Genomic DNA, 20720 nt, shown 5'->3' with positions numbered 1-20720 from the left:
TTATCTCTGTCCTCAGGTCAATGTGGTTAACTTCTCCAGTAGCTGGAATGATGGATTGGCCTTCAATGCCCTCATCCACAGCCACAGGTACTGTAGAGTGACAGTGTGTGTGTGTGTGTGTGTGTGAGAACCTTAGGTATAAACACAGGAGGCTTGGATAGATGGACGTCAGACAGTGAGGGATTTGAGTGTAATCCAGGTGGTTCTGCTGAGGTGAGTTTGGGCCTCACCCCGTCTAATCATAAATTGAATCATGGTTAACTAGCCAGAGCATCTGTTAGCAGAGTACACACAGGAATACAGAGTGAGGGATGACACCCAAAAATCCTTTCCGTTCATACATATTTAGAGTTAATATATTGATACAGCAGGTGCATGATTGATCTGTCTCATTGGCAGGCCGGAGCTGTTTGATTGGAGCTCGATGGAGAAGAAGACATCAGCCATCGACAGACTGGAACACGCCTTTAATAAGGCCGAACAGCACCTGGGGATAGAGAGGCTGCTGGACCCGGAGGGTAACACTCACACACACACACACACACACACACACATCATTTTCACACCTTCCAATCATGCACTCTAATTGGCCCAATTGAACATGCTGTCACACTGTGATTGGGTGTTGCCATGGTGATGACTGTGGTCACCTTGGTGGAAGGACGTGATCAGTGATGCACACGCTGACTGACAGGTTGGCAGAAAAGTTTCTGTTGTGTACAATAATAACAGAGATGCTTCCTCACTGGCGTCTGTGTGGGTTTAGGATGCACGGTGCTTTAGAGTTTATACTGCCACCGCTTTTACCGATATGTGGAAAGGTTTTCGTGTTCTCCACCCTGAACAGATGAGCAGCTGCTCCACCTAAAAGCCTCAGAGAAGACCATTAAGAGGAGCCTGTTGAGGTTTTTCACCTGTTTACTGGGAAAAGATGGGGTCTGTTCTCCTGTTTATGCTGCCTGTGTGTCCTCCTCTCACCAGCACTCTAAGGCCCCCGTTCACACTGGGGGAAAAAATGTGGCTTAAGCAGGATTCGGCCGCATCCAGATCAATCCAGATGTGTTTTTGTGTGAACACCTCGAATCCGGCTGTATCCAGTTTGATTTCAATGGATCTAGCCGGATTGGCTCAAATGTGGCTCAGGTGTGAACGCAAATGTGGCGAGCGAATCCGGTTAGCGACATGCCACTTCCGGTTAGTGTTGTGCTACTTCCGGTTTACGGGGCGCGTCATGGAACAAAAAACCGCAAGACGCATGCGCACACGCGGTGCTACCGCGGCCTGAACGGACTCTGTATATTACACACAGGAGAAAGTCATTCCAGCTAGAGTAGGATTGAGCCCAGACAGCCTTTAAGCTGGATGCGTTCAGACTTATTTTCAAATCTGGCTAGCACACACTTGTGTCCGCACGCAATCTGGCTTCATGCAGCGTGTTTGCTGTCCTCCAAACCACTAGGTGGCGCCAGACTGAAATCAAACTGGATACAGCCGGATTCGAGGTGTTCAAAACACATCTGGATTGATCAGGATGCGCCCGAATCCTGCTTTAGCCAGATTTTTTTCCCCAGTGTGAACATTGTATAAATGTCTTGCTTTGTTTCTCTGGAGCCGTCGCTCACTTGTTTGGCCTGAAATCAAAGCAGACTGTGGTCCAATATTTCCAAGAATATTTTCAGACTAATGACATCTCCACAGTGTGGTTACACACACACACAGACACACACACACACCTGCAGTGCCTCATAAGTATGCACACACATGTAGCAGAGCTGTGTTGGAACGATGGGAATGGAGATCTTGGGACAGAGTGGACTCAGTGAGGGATGTGTGCAGGCTCGCAGATGGCGGCGTTATTTATGGAGCTGTAACAAACAATAACACCCTCAGATTTCTCTGTGATAAATCAGGATTTCCACTCCCTTACAAACACACACATCCTTCCTTCAAAGGCGTGCGCACATAACCGCCCGTTCATTAGCACCGTCAGCGTTTCTCTCTCCAGCCCCACTCGTCTTCCTGCCTGCGTCTCTGTCTCTCATGGCGTTCATTTATCTGCTGTGTTTATGTCCCGCAGTGCTCCGTCTCTATTAGTTTTGCCCTGAGCTGACTGGCCGGGGCCACGGGCTCCGTGCCACCCCGACTCGGCTGTATCTCTTTTTCCCCCCACTTGTTAGACTGACTCCGTCTTCATTTAGCTGTGGGATTCGGGCGCAGACAGGCAGCTGACTGACACACACTGACACTATGGGAAATAAAGAAGCAGCATTACTCACAGCCTCCAGTTATTTATGAGGAGAAAGAAAAATGACTGTGTTTGCAGCTGAACGACAGCCGGATTTATCACCTGCAGCCTTTAAACAGGAAATGACCATCACACATTATTATTGCTTTCACATGTATAGCCGTGCATTCAGTCTAAACGTGCACTTTATCCCCATCCATTTATCTAGATGTGGCGGTGACTCACCCCGACAAGAAGAGTATCATCATGTACGTGACGTCGCTCTTCCAGGTGCTTCCTCAACGCGTTTCTATGGAGGCCATCCAGGAAGTGGAAACGCTGCCGCGGGCGGCCTCGGCGACCATCGCCCGGGTGACCACAGAGGAGCACTACCAGATCCAGACGCAGCAGCGCTTCTCCCAGCAGGTTAAACACACACACAATGATGAAATATCAGTCGTCAATTTCAAGCTTACAGGCTATGGAGGGTTAACTTTGTTTCATCTGTCTGCTCATTCATACACTTTAAAAAAATGAGACAGAAAACTGCTTCAGAAAAAGTCTCAGCTCTAAAGGTCAGAGCTGCTAGAGCTCATTTGTGACTTAAGCTGAGGTCGGTGTCAGGCTGCTGGTCCCAGTCGCAGCAGGATGGAGTGAGCTTCCTGGAGTAATGGCTGCTAATATTATTATCTCACTGAGTTTAATGACCACGTCAACCCCGCCTCTACTTTATCAGCTGTCTGCCGGAGAGCAGAGAGCAGACCTCAGGAGTGACCGACAGAAAGCATGAGGAGGAGGAGGAGGAGGAGGAGTAAAGATATATAAAGATGTGCAGAGAGTGAGAGGGAGCACATAAATGGGAACAAGTGAGATAGCAATAACACAAGAGCAAAAAGAAAAGTTACTGACAGTGGCTATTATCTGCCTCCTCCCTCATCTGTCATCATCAAAGCGCTGCTGTCACCAACTCCTTACATCAACATCATACCTCCACCACCTGGGACCCCAGCGAGCAGAAGAGCCCTCCCATGAAAAGAGGAGGAGGAGGAGGAGGAGGAGGAAAGATGACTAAATCCAAAACCTGCAACAATCTGAGCTGCACTGATGCACAAAAAGCTCCACCCGTCAGTTTCTGTGAGCAGGCGGTAAACAGTTACCAAAAAGCATTTGATGCGGGGGCTGGGGAGCCTCTGGCTGTCTGCGCTTTACAGCAGGAAACACACCTGTAAAGAGAGAAAGGATGGCAGGTGAAGAAAGAGACGAATGACGTGAGGTGGAGAGCGGCAGATTGATCGCCAGGCAGAGGGAGACAGATTAAACTTTTATGGCGTCTGTGGTTTGGATGGTGGTCTCGCCCCGGCTGTCATGGGAATGTCAGACCAGCATCAATTAACCCTCGTGCACTGTTGAGAGCACTGTTGACTCTGAGAGTCATTTTTCTGTTTATTTTGTCCATAACTTAGTCAATATGTGAACAAATTGAATCATTTTTGCTCAACAAGCTTAATTTTACATACATTTTGTTAATATGATTTTAAAATTTTTCATAGGTCAACAGTACACTGTGGGCAAATTTTACCCCCTTTAGTGTTGTTCGGGACAAAAATGTCCCCTAACTTTAACGCTTTTAAAAATATATCAGATAAATATTTTTTGGAAATTTTTTTGCATAGACCTTTTAAATAACTTCAGTTCTGATCAACAGTAGAGAAAAAAATCATTTTCCCCCAGGATTTTAACCCTTTAATCACCAATTTCATAAGGGGTGGTGCTGAAAATTGGAAAAAAAACACACAAAATGGCTCATTTTTAATAGAAAAGGTGAATGTGGACTGGATTTTTTTAACCTTTATTACAGTCTTGGTCATGTCAAACATCAGTAAAAAAAATGGACTTTATTGCATTATTAGTTTTTGCACAGCACTGGATTTTCATTTTTTCTCCCATTTTGTCCCATAGACTTCCATTATAACCACATTTTTTGACTGCACAGCCATGGCACTACATAATCATGCATTCTTGATTGTTGGTGGTTTACCCTGTTGGTAGGAGGTAACATTTGTGATTTTTACAGTTAACAACTTAATGACCCTATTAACTTTAAAAATCACAAATGTTACTGTACTGTTTTAATGTAATTAAAAAATCCAGTCCATATTCACCTTTTCTATTAAAAATGAGCCTTTTTGTGTGTTTTTTTTCCAATTTTCAGCACCACCCCTTATGAAATTGGTGATTAAAGGGTTAAAATCCTGGGGGAAAATGATTTTTTCACTACTGTTGATCAGAACTGAAGTTAATTAAAAGGTCTATGCAAAAAAATTTCAAAAAAATATTTATCTGATATATTTTTAAAACCGTTAAAGTTAGGGGACGTTTTTGTCCCGAACAACACATAAGGGTAGTGTTTGCGAACAGTGCATGAGGGTTAAACATTATTTGTCCTTTGTGCAGGGTGTGTGAGGGTTTTTTTTACAGTGTGTTCATAAAGAAATCATCCTGGCAGCTGGAGATGATTTACCTGTGTGGGACTGCAGCCGCTCCGCACCACTCAGACACAAGGAAAACAACACAACAACCCTCTGACTGCAGCATGCATGGAAAACGCTTGTCCTGCTCTCCTGTAGGTGAACTTTTAGGTTAGCCTACCTGTTTTTTTGGACGCTGCACCCAGCAGCAGACTCTACAGGTAACAAAGGAAGCAGGAAGCCTGCTGCTAGTTTGGGGATAAATATGGCAGTGAGTGAGCATGAAGCAGGACGTCGGTGCCGAACAGCCCAGTGATCTCTGGATCCCTGGAGAGAAAAGAAAGTAAAAGCTGCAGACGGCAGAGGAGGGAGGTGTTTGCTGCCTGCATCAGCTTGGACTTTGTGCGGCTGTCTCTTGTTCATTCTGTCTCTGCATCTCTCTTTCTGTCTGCACTCTCATGTCTGCAGCATCTACAGCTGGGTTTCCATCCAAGTCCAGATTTCAGCACAGACACTTGGGAGCGTTTTAAAAGCTTCACACAGTTTGCTGCAGTATTTTATCAGCAGAAATGAAAACCTAAAACTTACATTTTTCTTTTAAACGTGTTTATCGACACTTTGGTGAAAGTGACACCTAATCTCTATTTTATTATTATGTGCGCCATTTGAAAAGTTCATCTAAAATTAGCTTGACATTTGGATGGAAACAGAGCTCATGTGAGATTATTCATGTTTCTTTTTTTCTCCTCTTTTCTGCTTCTCTTTCCCATCATCACCCGCTCCTCGTACACTCCTGCCTTTTTTTCGTTTTGCACTCTCCTCTCTGTCTCTCTCTCAGATCACAGTGAGTGTGGCTCAGGGCCGAGTGCGGAGCCCCTCCCCTCAGCCTCGCTATAAAAGCTATGCCTACACCCAGGCTGCATATGTCAAGTCGCCCGAGCAAAAGAGGAGGCGTTTTACTGATCAGGTCCGTGTCTGGCGACGCTAACACTCCTCTGCTCTCCTGTGTCCAGCTGTCCGTGCATGTCTTGGCTGTTGTTTTGTCTGCCCTCTTGTTTGTCCGTGTCACCGAGAGAAATGTGTTCATAAAACAAGTCTGTGATTGAGCCCTGGAAGTGTATTTGATGATAATGCTGAATGCTGAAAACCTGTAGGAATCAAACAGGACTGCAGGAATTATTACAAAACCTGGAAACATCTTAGCAATTAGCATCTTTAGCTAACTTATTTCGGGTTTTTTTCAGTGAATTTGAGGGTGCAAGCCAACCATGGTGTCTAAGGCCCCGTTCACACTGGAGAAAGTCATTCCAGCTAGAGTAGGATTGAGCCCAGACAGCCTTTAAGCTGGATGCGTTCAGACCTATTTTCACACACACTTGTGTCCGCACTCAATCCGGCTTCATCCAGCATGTTTGCTGTCCTCCAAACCACTAGGTGGCGCCTCGTAATATAGGACCGCGTGTGCGCATGCGTCATGCGTTTTTTTTTGTCCCATGTCGCGCCCCATAAACCGGAAGTAGCATGTCACTAACCGGAAGTAGCATGTCGCTAACCGGAAGTAGCATGTTGCTAGCCGGATTCGCTCGCCACATTTGCGTTCACACCTGAGCCACATTTGAGCCAATCTGGCTAAGCCAGATTGAAATCAAACTGGATACAGCCGGATTCGAGGTGTTCACATCTGGATTGATCTGGATGCGGCCGAATCTTGCTTAAGCCACATTTTTTCCCCAGTGTGAACGGGGTATAATAAAAGTTTCCACCCTCGAGAGGTGGATCTAGCAGGATTGGCTCAAATGTGGCTCAGGTGTGAACGCAAATGTGGCTAGCGAATCCGGCTAGCCACATTATTAGCCATATTACGAGGCGCCACCTAGTGGTTTGGAGGACAGCAAACATGCTGGATGAAGCCGGATTGAGTGCGGACACAACTGTGTGCTAGCCAGATTTGAAAATAGGTCTGAACGCATCCAGCTTAAAGGCTGTCTGGGCTCTAAGTGGCCCATTATTGGCTCAGGCTTTGGCAGCAACATGTTGAGACTCTGTCAAATATTTAATGTAGCAGCAGGGGGCTCAACTTAACTTGGCTTGCAGCTTTTTAAAGGCAAGAAGAAAAGATCATTTGTCAGTCTACTACACACTCCTTCTGGCCTTTTAAATGCACCTTTTAAAGCTGAATCTTGACTTACAGACCTCTTTTTAGAAGCTGCCTCTAAGTCTCTAACACATCTGTAATACACAACATGTTATCAGCGCCAGAGACGAGACTCGTGTATCTTTTCGGGAACCCTATTACCACAGAGAAGAATAGAGCGAGATAAAAAGAGAGAGAAGTTGTTAGCGTCCAGATCAGTTGTGAGCACGCAGAGCGATATGGTGAGGAAGATAGAGGAAGAGGGAATGAGGACGAGTTGTTGAGGCTGGACAAAGGCCAGAACTGCTTGTCGTCACCGGTAATGGCAAAACACTAACAGGCCATCTCCTCTGTTCCTCACCTTTCATTCATGCTCCCTGTTATTTTCTCTTCCACTTCTGATGCCCATTCTTCCTCTGTCCCTCCTCTGCCTCTCATCTCCTGTCCTCTGCAGTTCCTGAGTCCCGGCCAAGAGGAGCTGCAGCGGGGTCTTAGTCCTCTTCCTCCAGGCTCTACCAGCCTGGAGAGCTACCAGGCTGCGCTGGAGGAGGTACAGATACAGCAGTGTTATCTTTGTTTAAAGCTCAGTAACACTTTATGTGACTCTACTGTGCTGTAGTCACACTGTCGTCCAAAGACTATTAAAATCACATCAGTGAATCACAGCGCTGCCTGGGGTGACACATTCATTCAATGCCAGGAACACACACACTTTATTTACACACACACACACCGTGCTGCTACAAATACTCACTAGAGCAGAAGTTCCCAGACTTTTTTCTGAAGTTCCACAGGCTCCCAGAAGTTTTTACTTTACATGTTTTAAACTCTCTGAAGGTGTTGACGTGGCTGCTGTCAGCTGAAGACGGCCTCCAGGCGCAGCCTCCCATCTCCAACCACGTGGAGGAGGTGAAGGAGCAGTTCCACACACATGAGGTAGGAGCGCTGACTTCCTGTTAGACTTTGACATATGAATTATCTATGGCCCCCGGGATGATATTTGATTAGTATTAGAACCGGCCCGCAGGCCGTAGCCGCCCGCTGGTGTTTTGCATGCACCAATACTACATTTCCCACAATGCAACGGTAACCCACGAACTCACTGCAGCGCAGCAAGCGGACTTCGGCTTCATCATTCATTAGCAGTCAGAGCAGATGTCCCCAAAAAATGAATACACTGTGTTAGGTCTTGGTTCAATAGGCTACGTGCAATCATTTCAATATGTTTTAATAAACATTGAATCAGTCCGGCCCTCGGCTTATAGCCAATTTGTTTTTTTGGCCCTCTGTGTATTTGACTTTGACATCCCTGTGTTAGAAGGAAGGACCGTTCATGTGTTCATGCAGTGGTGACAGAGCTGCACAGGAAGGAGGAAAGAAAGTATTGTTAGAAAAAAAGTCCTCGTGCCTCAGTGCAGGCACAAAAACCTGTGCTGTTTGTCAGCGGGAGATGAAAAACCTGAAATCAGAAAGGTGGCAAGAAGCCACCACAAAGACACACTGTGAGACGTCAGAGTCATATTTCAGGTAACAAATGTAAGATGCGGTCCTGCTAAGTACCTAATAGTTGTTCATCTCCTCGGAGTTCTTTCTTTAACTGTAAGTGTAGGCTCTGATTGATGGGTACTTCCAGGAACACTGGCTCTCAAAATGAAATTACCCCTGACCATTCTGCCGCGTGAGAAGTCTGGAAGGATCATATTTAAACAAAGTGCTCCGTGAAAATAGATTACACGGTGGGGTGGGAGGTAGACACACCTCTTTATAACATTAAAAAGTGTGTGTGTCTCGCTTTTTCACCAGGGGTACATGGTGGAGCTGACCACCCATCAGGGCAGCGTGGGGCGGGTCCTGCGGGCCGGCGCCGCCCTGTTGTCAGAAGGAAACCTGAGCGAGGACGAGGACTCGGAGGTCAGGGAGCAGATGAACCTCCTGAACTCGCGGTGGGAGCACCTGAGAGTGGCGAGCATGGAGAGACAGAGCAGGTACGCACGTCAACACATGTATATACAGTCAGCTTAAAATCAACAAAGCTTCTTTATCCTGTTCGTCTTAACTTTAGAAAATCAACAAAAATCAAGTCTTCATGCTACAAATGTGTCATTTGCCACATGACAAGGCTCGGTTTATATTCTTCCTCCTGTCTCGATTCACGCCATGAGTAGAGCGTCGTCTCTTTTTACTCAGTGAATAAAGATAGAAGCCTCTCATGGCTACAAAGAAGAGCGGCCTTTCTAATTATGGTGAATCCAACAATAACTGACGCCGAGCCAAATTTAATTAACTGCAGAGGAGCTATCTTCTTTGATAATCTTGTTGATTTGAGCTCCGAGCTGTGCAGACATGGCCTGGATTAGAGTCTGACGGCTTCCTGTGTCTCTCTCTCTCACAGACTGCACGAGGTCCTGATGGACCTGCAGCACCAGCAGCTGCAGCAGCTCACCGACTGGCTGAATGTGACGGAGGCGCGCATCAAGAGGATGGGTGCTCAGCCGCTGGGCCCGGACCTGGAGGACGTCAAGCATCAAGTGGAGGAGCACAAGGTGAGAAATGCTGAGATCGGTAGGTACTGACGTGGCAGCTCCCATGTCCAGGTTTTGGCTTTTCTGCCAGTGTCTGGAAAAAATGGGCCAAGATTGTCCAAATAACCGCCAATCATACGGCCTAGGAGTGAGGACACAGCAGCCTGACATTCACAGAGAAGTTAGCACAATATATACATTTTTTTTTTTTTTTAAGATTGCGTGGCTGAAACATGCAGTTTGTAGTCACACTCTTATCTGTATTTGTGCGTTTGATGCAGCTCCTGCAGGAGGACCTGGAGCTGGAGCAAGTGAGGGTGAACTCTCTGACCCACATGGTGGTGGTGGTGGATGAAAGCAGCGGAGACAGCGCCACCGCTGCCCTGGAGAGCAAACTGCAGGCAAGTACAGTCAGATCCATAACATTTCTCACCGCAGACTCCGGTTGTTGCTTCTCGTGGGAGAATAGATTTGACAGAGGAGAGGGTTTGTCTCTGGTGTTTTGCAGTAATTAGACCTCCGCAGCGCGATGATGCTTGTGCTGTGGTTTTTCTCTGCGTTTGTTTACTCTGTTTCCTTGAAGCTCATCATCACACAGACTCCAGCCAGGAGCCAGACTGTGGTGCCGTTCTTCTGCGGTGAATTCTCCATGCTAACCGACCTCCTGGCCTCTGATATGTGGGCCCTGTTAAGTCCTATACTCTGCACAGAATAAGCTGCAGCCACTTAATACACAATGCAGCATCACACAAAGGAGTCTCATTTTCTAATTGACTGAGGAGAGCATTGATAAAAGGATGGAGCTATGGAGAGAGCAGCAGCTTGATAGGGAAACAAAGGATTTTTTATTTTTTTTTGCAAATATAATAATAATGCACTGTGAGCCTGCTCAACTATTCCCCATGTCAAATAAAAGCAATTACAGAGCAGACCACACATTGTTTATGGTGCGTGTAGAGTTTAATCAGACCTAATGTCATTAGGAACCCAACACATCTTGGTATTTGACTTTCTTTCTATCAGCTGGTGATGTTTCCTGCAGTGCAGTTTATTACTGAATACAAGATAAGAGAGATAAATTGATGACAGAGAACATTGTGTGGCGGAATGTAAAAAAATGCAAATAGTGGAAGGTGCCTTCCCCGGTGTCTCCCCGCTGCTGAACTGTCACTTGATTAATTACAGACCATTCATCTACAGATTAACCCGCTGAGCCTCTCTCTCTCTGTACATCTGTCTGTACCCTCCTGCTTGTTCCTCACCTTCTCTCTTTCCTCTCCTCCCCCGCTGTCGTCACCTCCCTCCCTGCCACTCTGATGGCTTTGTTCAGGTTTTTGTCAAGTCACAAAATATGGAGTAAGATACAGCTGACACTGGACTGTGTGTGGGACTCAACTAGAAGGCTATGGTTACTCAGTCACATGAACGGCTGATTAATATGATGTGTGTATGTGGTGTGTTCCGCAGGTGCTCGGTGACCGCTGGGCGGCTATTTGTAGATGGACAGAAGATCGCTGGATTCTTCTTCAGGAGATTCTTCTGAAGTGGCAGCACTTCACAAACGAGCAGGTACGAGGTTCAGATGTTGCGTTTTATTTTGAAAAACCTCTCTTGTTTCCTCTGTCCTTCCTTTTTGTATTTATTTTTTTTATTTTTATATATATATATATATATATATAAATAAAAAAAATTTTTTTTAATTTTTTATATATATATATATATATATATATATATATATATATATATATATATATATAAATAAATACAAAAAGGAAGGATATATATATATATATATATATATATATATATATATATATATTATTTATTTATATTTTTTATTTATATTTATTTTATTTTTAACCACCACGTCCTTTTTTTTTTTTTCAAAAAGGAAATTAAATGTGTGGAGATATCCGATTAGCTCGTGTTCTGTGATTAATAATTGAGGAAGCTAAAATCACAACATCGGATTATACAGGCATCAGCCTTTTAATTAAAAGTCCAAACAAGATTGGTGTAGCCGCCTTTTTGTTTACTGCTGCCTTCCTTCCATCAAATGTTAATGCTGTCATTTGGAGTATCATGTGACATTTTCAAAACAACTCTTTTTCCTTGGAAACATGGCAGGCGAGGTTTTAAAATGCTCAGAGAAATTCAATTATCAAAGCATCAGGAAATCCATTGAATTCAATTGTCCCGATACTCTGTCTGAAAGCTCATCTAAGTACCTCACATCCCCTCATCTTCATTTCCTCTTCTTATATTCTGTCCTCTCCACTCTGCTCTCTTAGTTTTTCTTATTTCCTCTTGTTTCTCTCTCCTCAGAGTTTGTTCGACTCGTGGCTGACTCAGAAGGAGGAGCTGGTTCGCTCCATTAAGACCTCCAACCTGAAAGACCAGGCGGAGATGGTGGCCTGTCTGCGCCGCCTCGCTGTGAGTCTCTGAGCCTCTCTCTCTCTCCCTCTGCAAAAAAAACCACACACACTACACGACTCCAGCAGGAGGAGATTACATCTGCAGCATATGTTGTGTCTTGTCTGTCGTCTGCTCCACAGACGGTGAAGACAGAACTGGAGGTGAAGCGTCCCACCATGGACAAGCTGTGTTCCATGAGCCAGGACCTGCTGTCCAGTGTCAAGAACAAAGAGGTGGCCAACAAAGTGGAGGCCAGACTGGAAAGCTTCGCCCAGCGCTGGGACAAACTCATCCAGAGTCTGGAGCTGAGCAGCTCACAGGTACACCACACAAAACACAATCACCACAATTACACTTGTTGTTCAATTTTTCCAATGATCCTTGAATGCATCATCTGCATCATACAGTTAGAAAAATGTGTTGACATTTTGGATTTTATGTAAAAACTTTGAACTCCTCACTGCAGCTAGAGAGCCAGGGTTGACTTGAAGCAGCAACTCTACTTTCACTAAAACAGTCCCTAATGACACACACATTTACTCTGCAGCTGAAGACAGAACCCATCATGAAGTTACCGGTCACAACTGGGTGCACACGTCTCTCCATTTTTCCTTCACGCCCGCTCTCTCCTTCTCTTTCTCAATTACTTGTCCATTGTAATCAGTCAGATAATTAGCAATCTGACCTCTGGAGAGACACACTTCAGCTGCACAGAGACACACACGTCTCCATGGTAGCAGGGATATCCCATAGTAGTAGTAGTAGGACTCAAGTTCAATGCTCAGAATTAAAATCAGCGCTCACACATAAACACTTTTTGTCTCCGTGTTTGTCATGTTCAGCTGTCAGCCGCTGTCAGTGCGACCCAGCAGTCGGAGCTGACCCACTCCGTCACGGCAACCGTTACCAAGGTGACAACAAGAGAGAAGGTGTCAGCTCTTCGGCAGACCCGAGAGTCGCCACCGCCACAGAAGAAGAGACAAGTGGTTGTAGATTCAGAGCTCAGGAAAAGGTGTGTGTGTGTGTGTGTGTGTGTGTGTGATGTTTCACTGCAGACGTCTCCACTGATGTTTATTAACTTATGTGAACTGTTCTAGTTACATGCACCCCTTTCTGCTGTCTTATCTCAGCAGGTAGGTGATGAAAGATTCTGGTAATGAGTGTGTCAGATGGTGATAATAGAGGCCAGCTGTAAGCTGAGTGTAGTCATGTAGGAGTCTGTAGTGAGTAGTGTGAAAAGGTCGAGGGTCACAGTAAGCCCACGGACACCTGAAAAAGGACGCTTTAGGATCATTTCAGTCAGAAAAAGAAGACTTGTCAGAGTCCAAAGGTCTGAGTTCTCGCTACATGTCGCCATGATTGTGTTGTTTCCATAGAGCTGCAGGAGTGAACTGACTGAACATGTGACAGGAGCTTTTTTTTTTTTCTGTTGTCAGATTTGATGTGGACTTCACAGAGGTTCACAGCTACATGACCCGCGGAGAGGCCATCCTACAGAGCCCCGAGTTCTCCGTGTCACGAAAGGACGGCAGCATACAGGAGCTGTACGACAAAGTGCAGGTAAGACCCAGACACATGCGTTGTTCCTGCTGTCGTATTTATTATTTTCCTCCGTCCCTCGTCCTCTAACTTCACACACGCCTCGCTCTGTCCCGTCTCTTCGCCGCAGGCGATAGAAAGAGAGCGGCCTGAAAAGTACCGGAAGCTTCAGGAGGCGACGCGCACGGCGCAGACCCTGGTCGAGCAAGGTAAACGTGCACACTCGTTCACAATGCGTGCGAACACGTGCACACCCAGTCTGTCCCCATGGCAACGCCTTCACCTGTCCCACCCTCTCTCTCTCCGTGTCTCCATAGAAACACTGATAGAGAGGGGAACAGACAGGAAAGAGGGAGGAAGATGCCTCCCCTCGTCTGTCCTCTCCTCTGTCCTTGTGCAATTGTGTTGGTATTTGTGAAAGCACAGAAATGCAGGTTTTTCTTTTTTGCTTCACCCTTAATCAAACAAAACATGCAGGAACACTTCTTACTGATCAGGACTGGGCCAGTGAGGGTCTGATGCTGGGAAGATATCGCTGAATAATACCATGAAAAGCTCCATAAACACACAGTAGTCAAAGGAGTCTCTGCTTCTCTGTCCTCAGAGGGGACTCGTGCTGAGGACATTGCTCAGGCAGCGGAGCAGCTGAACCAGCGCTGGGTGGGATTCTGTGCCCTGTTGGCCGACCGGCTGGCATGGCTGGCTTACCAGACAAAGGTAAACACACACACACACACACAAGTCAAGGATGTAAAACAAGGCAGATGTGCTGTGTGTGTGTGTGTTGGTAACTGCTGTGTGTGTGTTGCAGGTTCTGGCCTTCTACAGCTTGTATGAGCAGTGTGAGCAGGCGGTGGACAACAGCGAGAACTGGCTCAAAGTGCAGGCGCCTCCCGCATCTGAACCAGAACCACTTAAAGTGCAACTGGACCGATGTCGCGTGAGTGAAACGACGCCTGTCTGACACCCCTCTTCTGTTTGTTTCTTCATTTCATTTCATTGTCTTTGAATTGTTGTGTCTTTTCACGCATCTCTTTGTCTCAGCACGTTACTGTAAGTACTTCTCTTTTTCCTCAACAACACTTTTGTACTTGGCATCACCTTCACTTGTGTGTTTTTTTTTATATCCTTTTAAAGACAAATTGTACAAACTCTGAAATGAGCAGCAGGTAAATCTCTCCAAATAAAAGAGAAATAAAGGCAGAGATGGACAAAACATGAAGGAAAAAGGGGCCATTAAATGAAGATAAAGCTGAGAGTAAATAAGAGACGACTGCCTGACAGATGCACACACACACACACACACATAACACATTACTCCCACACATAAATGCTTCCAGAGTTTTATATTAAGCTGGAAAATAAAATATTTACTGGAACTTTTAAGACGACCTCCCCAGTGGCAAATCGTGCTACCTCCTGTCAGCTTATGAAAATATATTCAGCTTAGCTTGTTCTCTATTTCTATTCATGACTGTGTCTCTTTAGGCTACAAGTTTAACTTCCCTGGTCGTATAGGGGGGATTGCATTCAAAGCTTTTGCAGTACATGACATGTTCAGTGAATATTAACCTGCCTCCTGCTGCATCCCAGTAAACAAGAGAACAGTTAACCCCTTGTGTGTGTGTGTGGGGGGGGCTCATTGTACTTTGCAGTACAAACAGCACAATCACACAGTCTCTGTGCAGTGTAACAGACATTTTTACAGCCTCATTTTTCACTGAAATGTCGAGTGAGTGCAGACTTTTTAACAGTTTTTAATCTGCACATGTGGAATAAAGTGGATTTAGATTTAGATTTCAGAAGGTTCGTTCAGCTCTTTATGGCTTAAAAGAATGTGCCAGCTGTGACTGGTTTAGGTTCATGTGTGGATTAACTTCAGGACGCACACATCTTTGAATTCTCAGCACAGTTTGTTGAGAGTTGAGGACAAAATTGTTTCACAGCTCCATCTCAGTTTTGCTGAACTGGTCCAATTTCCTGCTTGGCTTCCTGTTCATTAGCATTTGGAACTATATTCAAACATTTCTGTAGAATAGCACTGATTAAGTGTACGATAAATGGAGTGGAACTTTAAAATGAAAACTATACTTTCCTAGAAATCTTTTTTTTTTTTTAAATAGGCTGTCTCCATGGCAACAGCAGAACTGATGTGACTCTCCTTTTTTCCCCTCTTTTCTCGTACGGTCAGGAGGAGGTGGCGCGCCTGGCCTCCTTGCAGCCTCAGGTGGACCTCCTGGAAAAGCGGCTGCAGGAGCTGAAGGAGGAGAAGGAGGGCGAGGAGGACCCGTCGGCCTTCCTGGACGCAGACATCAACGCCTTCAAGGAACACTACCACAAGGTCCTGGAGGATCTCAGGGCGAGAGAGAGGCAGCTACAGCTGGGTGAGAGACGCCGCAGGAGTCAACCTGTCCCATTAGTTGCAGTACTCTGATGTTGTGGTAACCTCTGTGACACACTCTTGTTACCAGTTTTGGAGAGCTTGCCTCCGGCTCGTTACAAGGAAACCATCTCTACGCTGCTGGCGTGGCTGCAACAGTGCGAGGCCAAGCTGGCCGTGCCGTCGACGGCCGTCACTGAGTATCCTATCATGGAGCAGCGACTGAAGGATGTTCAGGTACGTCTGCACTTCTCCAGTGAGAGTCAGATCCGATGCTGCCGCAGCTTTAGATCTATTTACAAACTCTCATAAAGGGGCCAAAGCGGGACTGGCTCTTTAATCCCATGGGGCTGTTTGACACTGTAATCAGGTTTTACTACGAGCAGTAAAGTTATACTGCCAGCAGCCAAACTACCAAAGCACCACTGTTTTAATAGGAAGCTCTCTCTGCTGCTGTTTGAGGTAACAGATGCCCCGACATGCCCCGTTAAGCACAGGCTCCATTCATTCATCATTCACAGGCTATAGTGTGTGTCTGATACAGCAGGACATCCCCAGATCACTCAGGTAAAGTTAAATGAGGCATGTCCACAGCAGGTAGCCTCTAGTCCAGCCCAGCATCCACCTTCAGACTCCTCTAACGCTCTATAATTACCATGTTTGTTTAATCAGTTTGGTAAAAACAGCAGTTGTCCTTTTTTTTTTTACGTGGGTCAGGTGTCACCATTTCTTTCTTGGCTTTGAGCAGTTGCCAAGCAACCAGCAGAGACTCCAGAAGGATGTTGTTGGTCACAGCCAAGAAATAAGCTAAATTCTGAGGCATTCCCATTTTTTTTCTCCTCCCCCCTCTCGCTAGGGAAGCGTGCAACAATTCGCATCCTAATCTATCCCAGGATTCATAGTGCGGCGTCTTCAGTCTTCATTTGAGGCAGCAGACAAACAGCGGCGTCACAAAACTATTTCAATTTCAGCAATTTTTGTGAAGCCCGGCTTGGATCTGCTTAACATGCAGAGAGCAGGCCATCACTGGTCTGCTGTCTGTGTGTGTGTGTGTGTGTTTGTCTACAACGCCGCAATTATGAGAGGCGGACGAGCAGAATCCCAGTGGAGCAAATCAGTGTCTCTGTTTATCACAATATCTATCCCAGACACACACACAGAGCATGAATGATGCCGGAGTTGTGTGAATGTAAACACACACACCCACACCCACACACGGGGCACTTTTTAGTGTGTTAGTTTTTATTTCCAGTCCAATTTTTAATATTGTTGTGTTGTTTTTTTAAATGTTGATCATTATCTCCGAAGTCAAGGTCACAGCATTCAATAAAGTGTGTGTGTGTGTGTGCAGTCAGCCCTCTTTAAACTTGACAATGGTCTTGAAGCATAGCAGGGAGATGGAGCCTTGTAGCCTGAGATTAATTAAAGCTGATTGTTGATAATAATTAGGAATCCATCCTGCATACTGATGAGCCGTCATTCATTTTCAGCACAACTGTTTCTCTGCTCTCGTATAGAGACGGACTTTATGTGTGTGTGATAACTTACTGCTGCCAAGTAAGAGTTTATTTCATTGACTTATTTACTCTGTCCGTCCTGTCCCCACAGGCTCTCCAGGTGGCGCTGGCCGAACACCAAGGCGAGGTGGACTACCTGACCTCAGCTGTAGAGCAAGTCTTCCAGAAAGCTCCAGCAGACATCAGCCAGAAGTGAGACATGAAAGAACCTGATGCACATGAAAGGAGATCAGATTCCATGATTCTGTTTGTATTCTGCTGCAGGTACCGCATAGAGATGGACGCCATCATGGCACGCTGGAGACGACTGGGCTCCACGCTGGCAGAAAATTCCCAGAGGATCCAGGAGCTCATGGCTAAACTGATGCAGTTTGAGGTGAGGCAGAGGAGGAGACATTAACGCCACTTCTTTTTGTAGTTAATTTGCCCTGAAAACTCCTGTCCTGTTGCGTCCTCCAGAACGATGTGAAGACTCTGAAGAAGTGGATGGCAGATGTAGACGTCTTCCTGAACGAGGAGTGGCCAGCTCTGGGAGACTCTGAGGCTCTGGAGAAGCAGCTGGAGCAGTGCACAGTAAGGTCAATACGGTACAGTTTCATTCAAGGACATGGCTCATGTCTAACCTGTGAGCTGCCCTCTGATTGGCCAGGCTCTAGTCAACGATATCCACACCATCCAGCCCAGCGTGAACGGCATCAACGAGGTGGGGTTGTACCTGAAGAACGAGGCGGAGCCCCCGTTTGCTGTGTACATCCAGAAGGAACTGGACGAGCTCAACGCTCAGTGGGAGAACGTCTGCAAACAGGTGTGGAACCTTTCTGCTTCCTTCCGGCATATTTGTCTGTTTTGTGTTAAGAGCGAGTGTGTCGGTGTACGTTTTCCCTCCTCCCTGCTAGGCCTACGCCAAGAAGACTGCTCTGAAAGGCGGCCTGGACAAAACCATGGCTCTGAGGAAGGAGATGCAGGAGATGCAGGAGTGGATCAACCAGGCGGAGGAGGACTACCTGGAGAGAGACTTCACCTATAAGACACCTGAAGAGCTACGCAAGGCTGTGGAGGAGCTCAAGGTGCGTGTCTCATTAAATCCAAACAAAAATCCTGTAATGTGGGTCTCCAGGTTCATTCACAGTCTGACTGACTTCCTCCTGATCCTGGTTAATTCCAGGTCGATAATGCCGCTCCTCTTTTCTTTATCTTCTCTCTGTGCCCTCTGCTTCTTTCCCCCCTTCTCAGTCCTCAGTTTGGCATCATGTCTCCCACCGCTGCCTCACTTTAATCTAATGTATTTGTGATGTAAATTTATGGCACCATTTGTTTTCTGAAATCCCCCAAAAGGCCCTGCCATTCTTCTAAAAATAGAAAAAAAGTTCAAGTTGAAAATTAAAAATTGATTTCACTCCTCCTCCCTCTTCTTCCTCTCCTGTCCTCCCACTGAAAGGAAACTCCATTTGTGAATCTGTTCACTCGTTTATTCTCTTAATCCCCTCACTTTCTTCAGCTCCCTCCTTCACTGGGAAAGTATTAGCTACACTCCTTCATTCATTGATTCGCTGGCTTACGTGTTCACTCTGTCTCTTCACACTCGGTGGCTTTGTCAACAGAAGATACATTGATTCCTTTGTGGCTGCATCTGTTTCTCTCCTCCATCCTCCTTCTGCTTCTGTTTTCTTTCCGTAAATCAAACAAAGTCCGTCTCGATAACACATTTCTGTCCCTGAAAACACCGCTCAAGTCTCCTCTCACACTTTCATCAGAGGGCACAAGAGGAGGTCCACTCCAAGGAGCTGAAGGTCAAACTCCTCACTGACAGCGTGAACAGCTTCATCGCCAAGGCTCCGCCTACTGCGCATGATGCTCTGCGATCTGAGCTGGACGTGCTAACGGCTAACTATCAGCGCCTGTGCAGCCGCCTGGATGGGAAGTGTAAAACTCTGGAGGTACGATGTTTTGTCCCTCTGTCAGGTGCAGCCTCAGCTGTGTTACACATGAGAGGAGGTGAAGCAGCTTTTTTCTTCATGTGTTTTTTGCAGGAGGTGTGGGCGTGCTGGTGCGAGCTGCTGTCCTACCTGGAGCAGGAGAACGCCTTCCTGGACCAGCTGGAGCAGAAGTTGGACGAGACGGAGAACATGCAGGGAGGAGCAGAGGAGCTGCAGGAAGCGCTGGATGTGAGGATGAGGATGAGAGGAAGCAGGTTTTTGTTTAGCTTGCTGTAAAAAAATACAAAAATGAAGCGTTGGTGATGGTTTTGTTTGCATACACACAGAGCCTTGAGGTTCTCCTGCAGCACCCTGAGGACAACAGGAACCAGATCCGAGAGCTGGCTCAGACTCTGATGGATGGTGGCGTCCTGGACGAACTGATCCAGCAGAAACTGGACGCCTTCAACACCCGATGGGATGAACTGATGGCGAGGGTGAGGACACTTCTGTCTTGTCTTCCTCCCAGCCCTCAGCCTCTTGTGATGATCCTCAGTGACAGATTAGAGTTGTTGTCGCACACACACACACACAAAGACACACACTTATTGCCCGCTAGGTTGAGCCTCCTTCACAATAGAACCAGATTAATGTTCTCCTTGCAGACTGATAAGCCTTCCTTTGTTTGTCCGCCCATCGGACGCTGTGCGTGTGCGTCGCTCATTCCAGACTTTTTGTGTTTTCTGAGAGGAAGTGTGTTTGTGTGTCCCTTTTGTTCTTGATGTGTATGTCGGCATGTATGTATGTGAGTTGAGAACGGGCTTCTCTGAGCCCTGTTTGTATGTCGTCTACGAGGAGGATGAGGAGCCAGACTGGAGCGGGGGGGTTGTGAGTATCTCAGGGAAGAGACTATGTATTAATAATGTTAATATTTGTCAACCTTCGCTTCCATAACCTTTCCTCACTTAACATCGAGTTAGTCAGATAAAAATGCTGCCGTTTTACTTCTCAGCTAAGATTTTTTTGTGCAGTTCTTCCAGTGGCCACTAGAGGCCAGATGATCGCTCACTCCTTTTAATGTGTTTCATGACCATTGTAGATTGTAGTTTGAATCCACAGAAAGTGCAGAAGTCAAATAGCTTAGTATCAACACATCAGCGGCCCAAGTGTATATAATCTTATTATATCAACTTAAAAAAACTCATGTGGAGATAAATCCAGCCTGAGCATGCAAAGAAAAATGTTCCACGTCTCTCTCTTCGTGCTGTTTTTCAGATCAAAAGCGAGCGTTATGCCATTTTAATTTCAGGGTCGTCTCGTAACAGCTCGAGAATCGATAAGAAAAAGTGCTGCTCGGCTCTGCCCGGCGGCAACGCAGCTAAGCAAGCAGCGATCTTATATCTTGCTTGTTCACAATCGCCGACATGAACTCCGCCACTGTGTGTGTGTGTGTGTGCATGTGTGTGTGTAATAACTAATAGGGCTCTTTAATGAGACTGTGTATTCATGAGGCGACAGTTGCCGGGGAAATGGAGTACATTTCCACAGCAAAGGTTGCCATCGATGTTTGTCTAAATATTTAATCTCTTTCATGCATTATAAAGT

At 46.1% G+C, this 20720-nt stretch overlaps 1 protein-coding gene across 7 annotated transcripts in view; it reads left to right on the top strand.

Moving 5' to 3' along the window:
• The window catches only part of dmd (dystrophin), a 94450-nt gene that overhangs the window by 43015 nt on the left and 30715 nt on the right, over positions 1 to 20720 (top strand). For 6 of the 7 annotated variants that reach the window (XM_028425662.1, XM_028425637.1, XM_028425619.1 and 3 more), the window contains exons 7-33: positions 17 to 87; positions 400 to 518; positions 2454 to 2650; positions 5531 to 5659; positions 7281 to 7376; positions 7664 to 7762; positions 8630 to 8811; positions 9219 to 9369; positions 9630 to 9749; positions 10816 to 10917; positions 11674 to 11781; positions 11904 to 12083; positions 12606 to 12775; positions 13200 to 13323; positions 13433 to 13511; positions 13907 to 14019; positions 14114 to 14242; positions 15494 to 15686; positions 15774 to 15919; positions 17291 to 17391; positions 17464 to 17575; positions 17659 to 17772; positions 17849 to 18004; positions 18096 to 18266; positions 18954 to 19136; positions 19230 to 19364; positions 19463 to 19612. In XM_028425662.1, the coding sequence (XP_028281463.1) occupies positions 17 to 87; positions 400 to 518; positions 2454 to 2650; positions 5531 to 5659; positions 7281 to 7376; positions 7664 to 7762; positions 8630 to 8811; positions 9219 to 9369; positions 9630 to 9749; positions 10816 to 10917; positions 11674 to 11781; positions 11904 to 12083; positions 12606 to 12775; positions 13200 to 13323; positions 13433 to 13511; positions 13907 to 14019; positions 14114 to 14242; positions 15494 to 15686; positions 15774 to 15919; positions 17291 to 17391; positions 17464 to 17575; positions 17659 to 17772; positions 17849 to 18004; positions 18096 to 18266; positions 18954 to 19136; positions 19230 to 19364; positions 19463 to 19612 (3630 nt within the window). The remainder of the gene's footprint in view (positions 1 to 16; positions 88 to 399; positions 519 to 2453; positions 2651 to 5530; positions 5660 to 7280; positions 7377 to 7663; positions 7763 to 8629; positions 8812 to 9218; positions 9370 to 9629; positions 9750 to 10815; positions 10918 to 11673; positions 11782 to 11903; positions 12084 to 12605; positions 12776 to 13199; positions 13324 to 13432; positions 13512 to 13906; positions 14020 to 14113; positions 14243 to 15493; positions 15687 to 15773; positions 15920 to 17290; positions 17392 to 17463; positions 17576 to 17658; positions 17773 to 17848; positions 18005 to 18095; positions 18267 to 18953; positions 19137 to 19229; positions 19365 to 19462; positions 19613 to 20720) is intronic. The other variant, XM_028425646.1, reaches the window with a different exon arrangement.

This window comes from Parambassis ranga, chromosome 2 (genome assembly GCF_900634625.1).
Source record: "Parambassis ranga chromosome 2, fParRan2.1, whole genome shotgun sequence".
NCBI lineage: Eukaryota > Metazoa > Chordata > Actinopteri > Ambassidae > Parambassis > Parambassis ranga.
Note: the sequence above shows the minus strand (reverse complement) of the source record. Positions and strands in the feature narration are given on the sequence as shown.